We start from the raw sequence: 11,242 nt of genomic DNA on the forward strand, positions 1-11,242 counted from the left end.
GTCAGAGAGATTGGACTCTGTCAATGACAAGTGGCAATATAGTAGCAGCATCAGTCTCCCAATAGCCACCAGTCTACTGTGGATTCTGAAAGATTCTGCTTTCACTCCCCTCTCCTAGTAGAAAACACTCCAGAGAATGGGTGAACCTCATTACTTTTCCTCCTTGCTCATCTCCTTATCCTAAGAACTCCCCCTAAGGCTTTTCCATATTCACAAAGTCAGAAAGAGAAAAAATTGTTACGAAAAGTTGATTCTTTGAAATAAATTAGACTGGAAGCTCCTGGAAACCAGGGGGCAAGTTTTATTTATCTCTGTAGTTCCAGTACTTGGCCCAAGGCCTGGTACATGCTAGGCCTTGAAAAAATGTTTGCTGAAAGAATGAGTGCTTTAATGAAGCTCAGGCTATAAAATTGTTGTGGATAATGTCAACAGTATCCTACATGAGCACTCAAACGTTTAGTATTATAAAATATTGAATCCAACTTTTCCAGTACTGACCATATTTGGCCCAATTGGCTGGTGAAGGAGATAATCCTTTCATTCCTTCATTCTCCATGTGCTTCCTTCCCAGAGAGAGGAGGACCATTCTCCTCTCTAGCTTCCACGCTTGAACCCCCAAACAAGCACAGGACTGCTGTAATTAACCTACTGGCCCAAATCAGTTCATTATTCTCAAAGATTTACTTTTTAACAGCTGAAGCAATGAACTTGTATCCTCCTCACCTGCCTCCTCTACTGTCCTTTCCTGCCTAGAGTTTGCTGTCTTGTGCAGTGGGAAGGCATTATTAGGTTAGCTCGCTCAGTATTTAATGGAGCTTGCATTTCTCTTTGACTCTATTAGTATCTTAGGATACTAAGTCTGTGTGTCTGCAGGGCCTGGAACTTCTCAGAGTATTTGGCAAAATTTCAAGGGGAAAATTAGACATTTTTAGAAATTTACAATCTGATTATAAAAATTTATTTTGAAAGTGTAGGACAAGTTGTGTATGCATTGTTCTTTATTTTATATATTTATACAGTTTTAGATTTCTTTTAAAAGCTTTTCCAGTACTCTGAGGAGATTTGTACAGTCAATTAAATTATATAAACAAAGACCTAAACCGTTGCAATTCAAGCTCCTTTCATCTTAGTGACTTCATCTTAGCTACAGGAATTTACCTTTGAGTTAAGATTCTGAAAAGAAAAATCTTCCTTTTACAACATTTTGCCTCTGAGATTTGCCCTAAGTATATCATATTTACCAATTATTCTCTTTTGCTGAGCTATCCTGCTTTTAAAACATTTTTCTAATTGACTTTTACCCAGAGATTCCCAGAATGCTTAAAAGTTCCACTTGAATTGGGGAAATTAATTCACCTTGTACCTCATATTTAACAGAATGGTATATGAGAAATAATGGCTGGGGTTTGAGCATCAGTTCTATAATTTACTAGCTATTTGACCTTGGGCAAGTTATTTAACCTCTTTGTACTTCAGTCTCCAAATTTCTCCTCATTTAGAAAACGAGGATGATCACAGTCTCTCGGGATCACTGAGAAGTACACGTGAAATGTGTGTCTGGTACCCAGCACAGTGCCTGGTGCCCTCTGTTGTACTCTACTCACGTTCTTTAATGTCAGCACCTCCCTAACAACCCCAGGGGACTTCATGTCTGGGGAAATGAAAAGTGACTTCTCTTCATAAAAAGGTTGGGGACCTTCAGATGGAATCAACCTTGGAGGCTATTTACATGACATTTATTTTTTGCATTAACGCCAAACCTTCTGACTGGGAGTTCAGTACAAATAACTCACCAAGAATGTATACAGTTGAGGGGAAGTAGACTTACACTAACAGTACTAAATGTTCACTGAACATGCCACTGAAAATAACTAAAGCACAATGAAAATAGTAATGCAATTTGTTCTTGAAGTTCATTCATTTACGTGTTGATTTGTTATCTTTTTCTCTAGACAATGTGTTTTGGAATTTCTAGGCTACAGCTCACTTTTTTAAGCTCAACGTAAAAGGAGAATAAAAGCAGGGGAGGCGGGGAATGGGGAGCTACTGCTAATGGGTATCAGGTTTCTTTTAGAGGTGATGAAAATCTACTGGAATTATATAGTGGTGATAGTTGCACAACGTTGTGAATATACTAAAAACCACTGAATTGTATGTTTTAAAAGGGTAAATTTTATGGTATGTGAGTTATGTCTCAATTTTTAAAAATAAATAGAAGCTGAATAATTTCAATTGTGTGACATATAAAATAGGACCAGTATAAAACATGGGTGTTAATACTGAAATAATGTGCAATAATATAATCGTAAAGAATTCTATCAACTTCTAGATATCTGAAAATGAACTAGTGTCTTGGGGGATACATTGAAAATTATTTACAATAAAAATTCTGCTTTCAGTTATAGATTTTACAAATCTGTGTTGAACACCATGAATCCAAATATCTGCAGGATAAATGTCTAAAAGCTCAAGGAGTCTCAGAATTCCCAGTGATAAGTCTCCTGTTTTCACTTCCTTGGAATTAAGACCCCAGAATCCTCCCAGAACCCCACCCCCAAACTTCCTGTCATCTTCCTCTATCTTCTAATCTTAAATCATTTTATACCCCAAAAGCAAAATATGCCCAAAGTTGTACATCATTTTGTTGTTTTTCTGTTTTTTTAGGGGCCTGAGGAAGAGGTTGGGGCAAATGAGCCCCTCAAACAAAGCCAAATAACCATCTGTTTTTATTATTCTCTGTGAACTGATGGCCAGTTTTGGAGAGATGCTATCCCCCCCTTTCCCTCTATCTTTGTTGTAGACAGAGAGTGGGGCATTGCTTCCCCTCCCCCAACCCTTGCCCATCCTCCAACTTTGTTTGTCTAATTAATCAAACAAGAGCTTTAATGTCTTCTAGGCTGCCTGGAGCAGGGACATGACTATAGCTTCATCAGTAATAGTAATATTTAAAATAATGTATCGATAGAATTGGATGGCTACTAGAAATTAGGGTTCAGAGAGGCAAAGTCAGCAGAGAGAATGGTTTGGGGGAATCATCAATCTGGCTTTGAGAATGATAATCCCTGCTATAGAATTTCCCAGAGCTGAAGTGAAATATTCTCCCAGTTACCAGCTTTCCTGGTCTGATTTGCCTAGTCACCAAGCCAGATTCCCCCCCTTTATTGATATTGTGAAGGAGATAGAGTGCTTTAGATAAAGAATACAGCTTTATGGTCATTGCAAAACAGTATATCCTTATTATAAATGAATACATTAGCAGTCAAGGTGGTACATCAGTTTTGTAAGAATTTTGTTGGCACAAGTTTATTGCTGAAAACCTGGGTATCCTGAGAAAATTCAGTCTCTGGACCTCAAGCCTGAGGACCAAACCCTAGACTTAATGATTTGTTGATCCACTGCCCTATGAGAGATCCAACCTGAACACATATCCCTCAAAACATCCTCATTACCTAACAGTGATATTTAAAGCTTGATAATACAACTGGTTAGTTTGTTCAATTTAATTAACTGGCCATTTTGGATAATTTAATCAAACTAATCGTAGGAGAAAAAAATTACCCACTTAGGTTCAGTGGCTGGGACTGCAAAATTCACTTATAAAAGACAGATTAAGTAGAAAAAAAACAGTTTATGAACATACACATTCTGCATTTGGGTGGGAGAACTCAGTCATGAGTAACTCAAAGGAGTGGTCAGAACTTGGGCTTATATAGCATCTTAATAAAAGAACAATTAAATTGTAGAGAACTGACAAGACAAAGGAAAGGGGGTTTAGATTTTTAGTGGCAAACTGTGGGAATGTAAGATGCTACGGAAAAAACCCAAATGAACTTTTTGGCCAACCCAATACAGTTGAACCTTGAACAACATGGGTTTGAAAGGCAAGGGTCCAGTTATATGCAGATTTTTTTCAATAAATTCTTCCTACAGTATATGATCCCCTGTTGGTTGAATCTGCCGACTTGCAACTGTGGGTAAGGAGGACCCATTGTAAAGTTACACATGGGTTTCCAATTCCCCCGGGAGTTGATGCCCCAAAACCCCTGCCTTGTTCAAGGGTCAACTGTATATGGGGGAAATGAATGGAAGATAAAGATTATTTAGTAAGACTTGTTATGTAGATTCTTCCTGGTGTCCACCTCTGGGCCGATAGAGTCTAAAGTTTTCTCCTATTCATTAAGAATTCTGTCCTTCTTGGTAAAGGAAAGGGAGACATGTTTACAAATTTATGTCCTGCTTTTAGGCAAATAGGGGAAAGGCAGAGAGCTTTTCTTGTATCTGCTTCTTCTCAATCTTCTTTAGCTCAAAATAATCCTTATGCCAAAGTGGCATACTTTGGAGTGGCATATTGTGATACCCTACATAATCAATTTAGTCAGATAAATAGGAGAAAATGTCATATCAGTTAGCTGATATTTTGAATATGAGTCAAAAATATAGACTATTTTTAATTGTTTATCTTTCCAACAGTTGGGTTACATATATTGAGATGCTATTTGGTAGAACTAGGGTGCCTTTTGTGAGATCCTGCTCTGAACATGATGCTCAGGCCTGCAAATGCCTTTGGGGTAAAGGGAAATTGGAACTCTTCCTCCTCCTTATGTTTTTGGGACCAGATTCAGCTGGAAGCAACTGGTCTCAGGAATGTACTGAGTCAGACATCCATTCATTTCACTGCATGGATTCCACTTGTTAACTGATTTAATAGTCCTCTCACTCACTCTCTATGTGATGCCTAGGCACTCAGTTAATTTGATACAAACAATCACTCATATTGGCCATTTGACTGAATTTTTAGGCTGCTTTCTACAAAATGGTCAATCTAATTGTTATTTCTGATTAGAAGTCCTTATTGTTTTTTCTCACTTGTTTTCATCCTGACATTCTTGTTCTCATTGTATTGGAAACTAAAGTGAGACACAAAAATAATCTGCAAGGACATATCAACAAGGCAATCCTCTTCACTCTCCTCCTTTCAGGGATCCCCAGGTTTGGAAAAGTCCAGTGGCAATTCAAGTAAGGCTTCCCTATGGTAACTGAATTGAAAAAAGATTAGTGTTAAGTATGTATGTGGGTAATGGGGGGTGGTGGTGGTACTTGTGTGTGTGTGTGTGTGTGTGTGTGTTGAAGTTGGGAAGAGTGGAAATGCTACTGTTCTGGACAGGAACTCAGAGAGGTGACTGAAAAACAAACTAAAAAGGAAGGCCGATATACATTTAATCATTTCATGATCTGCACCTCTAATCCTCACCTTTATAACCAGGGCATGTATATCCAGACTTTTGCATTTAATAGTTTCTTTTCTCCTTCAAAACCTCATCTGGGGACTTCCAGTGGTTAAGACTCCGAGCTTCCAATGCAGGGGGTGCGGGTTCAGGGAACTAAGATCCCACATGCTGGGCAGTGCAGCCAAAAAAAAAAAAACAGTGTGAGTCGGGGCAAGAGGGACAAATAAGATTTTTCCTGAGATTTTTAGCAGAGGAGAAATTCCTCTCAAGAGCATCTTTTTTTTTTAAAACTTAGCGTTAAGTAATCTCACAATAAATAAAAGGTATTCACTAGAAAAAAATTAATTCAATATGATTTACCATTGTTTACTTCTGCTAGCCAAGCTGCACTTGTCCTGAAGAGCTGCATAATTTATTCAAATGACCTGGGGCTTTTAAAGTCAATCTTCCAGCAGAAAAATTACCCTCTGCCCCCAGGAGAGTGAATTTTTGTGTGTTGTACTGCTTCCCATGACTGATATTTATTTGATTCTAAAGTGTATTTACATTGTTGGCTCAACTTGGAGTTCTTTACTGAATCAATAATATGCTATATTTCTCACTTCAAGTGGTGTCAATATTCCTTTGCTTTTCCTTTTTTCTTTTTTTGCTTTTTTTTCCTTATTTCCCTGCAGTTACATAGTTTTTCTTCGACCGGTGAAAATTTTTACTCCTAAGATTATAAAGAAACAGAGTAAATGTCCTCTTAATCTTCTGGGAAATGTGTGCCTCTTTAAACTTTATTTACGTCAGAACTTACTGTAATGAAGGACAAAATCTCTAGACAAGGTCCCCTGCTCCTCGGGGGTGTTCAAGGCTAAGGCTCCCAGAGGCGAGCCTGCAGTTTGTTCTCAAAAGTTTATAGCTCACCTCCTGGCTATTTCTTTAAAAGGGGCATGAGAGGGGGCTAGAAATAGAGCAGGGTGGGAATCTGACCCATCGTGACCACTCAGGAGGCTCTGGCCTGGAAAATTCCCCTGTACGTGGTAAAAACAAACATTCAAAATAGAGGGAGAAACCAGGCTTAAACAAAGAGTGAAACCAGTTCCCATTTCAACTCTCCTGCCGATAACCATATGTGCCCGCTCATTTGTTTCCCAAACATCAGTTTTCCATCATTTGGACAGAGTCTCAACCTGAATCTGTCCAGAGCATAGGAAGCAAATATTTTGAGATTTCATAAAATGCTGTGTCTGTATATTAGGAGCATTTGCTTAATGTTCAGTCTACCAAAAGAAACAGTGAAATGGTATTGTGCAAACCTTTGAATCCTACTATATTTTTCAGGCAATGGTGACCTCTTCTTGCTGGTCTCATCTGCCTGTGCACTACAGGATTGACTTTAAGATGAAGGGAGAAACAGACAAATGTCAAAAGCCATCTGTTTTGTATCATGTCATTTGTAATTGTGTCTTCCGTCACCCACCCTCCCTTCTTTGTTGCGCTCCTTCTGCCAGACCGTTACTTAGGTCCCCAGCTACTTCCTCAGAGCCTGCCTGCCCTCGTCCTCCACCTGCAGCCTGCAGCCTGCAGCCCGGGTAGGTGCACTCTTACTGCTCTCAGAAAAATATGATCAGTAGAAATAACTGGAATCCTTTATACCCATGTAAGTGTCCTGGGTTCTCTGATTTTCTGTACTCACTGTAGTAAACTAGTCACACATTTCACCTACCTGTGGTCTCCATTTTGGGAATAAAATGAAGAAGAATATTTTCTACCACATAACAATCTTCAAACTCTTTCTCCCTTCTTTAATGCTCTGTAACAGCTTATGAATGGTCAGCAGGGACTTTTTGTAAATGTTGCATATTTTCTCTTTGCTAGGACAAAGGGTGAGATTAAAGGACCAGCTAATGCTCCCTCCTGTAGTGTGGAGGTTAAGAGCGTCAGCTCTGACTTTAGAGTGCCTTAGTTTGAATTCCAATGTTCTCATTTAATAGCTATGTGACTTCAGAAAAGTTACTTAAGCTCTGTGAGCCCTAGTTTCCTGATTTTTAAAATGGAGGTAATATTAATAGCCTATAATAGCATCTACCATGTACTAGGCACGGTTTTAAGCACTTTAAATATATAAGCTCATTTAATTTTCATAACTCCATGACGCAGGTAATTAACATCATCCCCATTTCTCAGATAAGAAAACTAAGACATGAAGAAGGAAAGTAACTTGGCCACGGTCATGGAATTAGCAAGTGGTATAGCTGAGCTTGTGAACCAGGTAATTGGAACCCAGAGGCCATGTCCATACCAGTGTGCTATATTGCCCCTCCATTAAAGTACCGAGCAAAAAGCACTTGGCACGGTATTTGGCACATGGTGTTTATTGTCAGCTGGTATTATCACTTCTTATCACTTCTTATGTACTTAACTTTCTTCTTTTTGTCACTCCTGCTTCTACTAGAGTTATTGTGTAAGGCTAATCACCCCCACTCCCACAAAAAGAAAAACAACAGTGATCTAGGCTGCAGTAGCTGCCTAATCCTTCTCACCCTGTGTGCTTTGTACTTAAACCGCAAATATGACAGGGACCCATGAAAGGAGATGCTACATGTTAATACTTCTTTTAGAAGACATGAGAATTATATCCCTACTATCACCACCTCTCCAGCAACAAGCCAACAAAAATTGCTTAAAGCAAGGGAGAAATTTTAGACTTCAAGTGAAGTTGCTGCTGTTCTTTAATAAGCAGGGGTAAATTTTTCAAAAATTAATGAAGGTTGCGAAAGATGCTGATGGACAAAGATTCTACTACTAGAATAAATTCCCTAGTCTCCACTCCTTAACTCATTTTAGAATGCCAGTATCAGGGTAAAAGAAAGAGAAAATTCTGCAAATAATTGTATTCTTCTTTTAAAGTAAGCCACTGACTTCAAAATTCTCTAACACATTTGTGGAAACTTCATTTTTTTGTTTGAGATTTATTTGAATGAGCTGTTATGATTGGAGACAGTGAGAATTTCAGATTAATGTTTTGCAGCCAAAAAAAAAAAAAACTCTGGAAAACTGGCAAGTGTTCATAAGTCAGCCCTAGAATTATGTAGGTTGAAGGCTCCCAGTGGACAGACCGAACATATAAGAAGGAAACCAGAGATCTGGTGCTATTACGTCCCCGAGTCTAAGGGAACGAATAAGCACAGAATTAAAAGCATTTTCAGCCTGAATTTTTAAGGTAGGTCTGCACAATTTATATATACTCTGTTTGGAAAGTAGAACATACATTAAATGAAAATATTTTTTATGGATGAACTTTTCCTTTTTCCTGTATTTTAACACTATTTTGCAAAACTCCTAAATTATTTAACTGCTGTTTCTCTTACAGGGGTGCACTTAGGAACTAGGCAAGCTGATTTATGATAACTAAGCTTTAAACTCCAACAACCAGTAAGTCTTCAAGTGGGTTTATTTTAGATTCTTTCATGTTAATTTGTTAGGTCAAGATTACGAAAGAATAAGCTTTAGACAAAAATTGTAAGTTTGCTGTTTATTAGGAGATTCTTTGCTGATTACATTTTCACTGAGTAGTTTATTTATCTGTGTTTTGAAACTATCTAAAGGAATAGCTGTTCATTTACTGTGTTTATCTTCAGCTAATTTTCTTTTGTTTTAAAATAAAGTTGCTACTAAAACTAACAGTATCACAAAACCCTGAATATTGATCATAACATTTGAGAGCCAAGTAGCACTGTTACTACTTAGTTGTGTTAAACTAAAATAGCAAAGGAAAAAATGATACAATTATATCATGATTAATGATTGATATTCAATTCTTATTTCATTGAGCAATATAACTTTTTCTATTTGACCCTAAATCAGATTTGGCTACTTTTTTCTTTTTCTTTTCCTAATTGAAAAAGAAAATAGATTTTCTTTTAAATGGATTAAACTTAAGTATCTATATGTAAAAGTAATAGTCTCTATTAAAATGTGATGGGGGCTTTTAAAAATATGCACATATTCCATATCTACCTCGTAATTATATTATTATTGTGAAAACAATGGAAAAGTAGAACTAAAGGAATTATTTTTAATCAGCAAAAACCAACCATAATCCCCCATCCCAATATGTTCCTTTTTGCATATTCTCTTTCAATCTTTTGTACACTTACTTATTTTTTCCATAGTTTATGTTACTTATATTTTCCATTGCTGGAATGATTTGTATATAATTAGTTACTTGAATAAGGCATTTCTCTATGCAATAGCAGGCAGCAGTGTGGTTTCTAGAAAGTATATAGAGTGAGATATGTGCTCAAGTGTTTTTGAAATGCTAACTTGTCTTATTTCTTAGTTCCTTCTTGTTTCACGCATTTCCTATTCTGGGTAACCTTTTGAAATATTAATTTTCTTTAAACCTTTTCACAACATAATAGAAAAGATGGGCAAAATGTAGTTTTGTTCAGAATTTTCAGTCTTGATGCTTCTTGGTATTATTGAGAAAACTCTCTTTTCTTCTTCAAGAAGTAAAATCCATTCTTATTTCATAAGGCATGCTTCCGTTTCCCAATATTGTCTATAACCATCCACCATTTTTTGCTTTCAACAAACTTTTAAAATGCTAATGACGTGATGATGTCCTAAATTCTGTATGTGCTCTGAGAGGTTTTTGTTGGGTTTTTTTGTTGTTTTTTTTTTCCCCAGAAGGTGTAAGAATTAGGAGCTGCTGACATTTCAGTCAATATGAAGGACAACTTCACCCTTGCCACCATCAGCAAAAACATTACCAGCAGTCTTCACGTCGGACTTGTGAACATTTCTGGCAATGAGTCTACCTTTAACTGCTCCCATAAGCCATCAGATAAGCATTTAGATGCAATTCCTATTCTCTACTACATTATTTTCGTGGTTGGATTTCTTGTCAATACTATCGTGGTTACACTGTTTTGTTGTCAAAAGGGTCCTAAAAAGGTTTCCAGCATTTACATCTTCAACCTGGCTGTGGCTGACTTACTGCTTTTGGCTACTCTTCCTCTCTGGGCAACCTATTATTCTTACAGATATGACTGGCTCTTTGGACCTGTAATGTGTAAAGTTTTTGGTTCTTTCCTGACCCTGAACATGTTTGCAAGCATTTTTTTTATCACGTGCATGAGTGTTGATAGGTACCAATCTGTCATCTACCCCTTTCTGTCTCAAAGAAGAAATCCCTGGCAAGCATCTTATATAGTTCCACTTGTTTGGTGTATGGCCTGTCTGTCCTCATTGCCAACATTTTACTTCCGAGATGTCAGAACAATTGAATATTTAGGAGTGAATGCTTGCATTATGGCTTTCCCACCTGAGAAGTATGCCCAATGGTCAGCTGGGATTGCCTTAATGAAAAATATCCTTGGTTTTATTATCCCTTTAATATTCATAGCAACATGCTATTTTGGAATCAGAAAACACCTACTGAAGACCAATAGCTATGGGAAGAACAGAATAACTCGTGACCAAGTCCTGAAGATGGCAGCTGCTGTTGTTCTGGCGTTCATCATCTGTTGGCTTCCCTTCCATGTTCTGACCTTCCTGGATGCTCTGGCCTGGATGGGTGTCATTAATAGCTGTGAAGTTATAGCAGTCATTGACCTGGCACTTCCTTTTGCCATCCTCCTGGGATTCACCAACAGCTGCATTAATCCCTTTTTGTATTGTTTTGTTGGAAACCGGTTCCAACAGAAGCTCCGCCGTGTGTTTAGGGTTCCAATTACTTGGCTCCAAGGCAAGAGAGAGAGTGTGTCATGCCGAAAAAGCAGTTCCCTTAGAGAAATGGAGACCTTTGTGTCTTAAACATGAGAGTGGAATGCATGTTATCAACATGGTTACTTGGTTTGAGATCTCCCTGAATTATCTTTTAATGGCTTTAGTAAAATAACAAGTTCTTCCCCTTCATGTAATCTTCTCTCACTCTTCTAGAACAGGAAACCAAATGTAACTCTAAGTTTTATCCTCCAGTGACTTTCAAGAATTGCCCACCATTTTTTTTCTGGTCTATCTGT

General features: G+C 37.7%; 1 protein-coding gene across 1 annotated transcript; it reads left to right on the plus strand.

The window, feature by feature from the left end:
- Positions 1 to 9,912: 9,912 nt before the first annotated feature.
- AGTR2 (angiotensin II receptor type 2) lies at positions 9,913 to 11,033 on the plus strand. The gene has a single exon (XM_060138455.1). The coding sequence runs from the start codon at positions 9,945 to 9,947 to the stop codon at positions 11,031 to 11,033; it is 1,089 nt and encodes a 362-aa protein (XP_059994438.1). The 5' UTR covers positions 9,913 to 9,944.
- The last annotated feature ends 209 nt before the right edge of the window (positions 11,034 to 11,242 follow it).

Source organism: Lagenorhynchus albirostris, chromosome X, assembly GCF_949774975.1.
Source record: "Lagenorhynchus albirostris chromosome X, mLagAlb1.1, whole genome shotgun sequence".
Lineage (NCBI taxonomy): Eukaryota > Metazoa > Chordata > Mammalia > Artiodactyla > Delphinidae > Lagenorhynchus > Lagenorhynchus albirostris.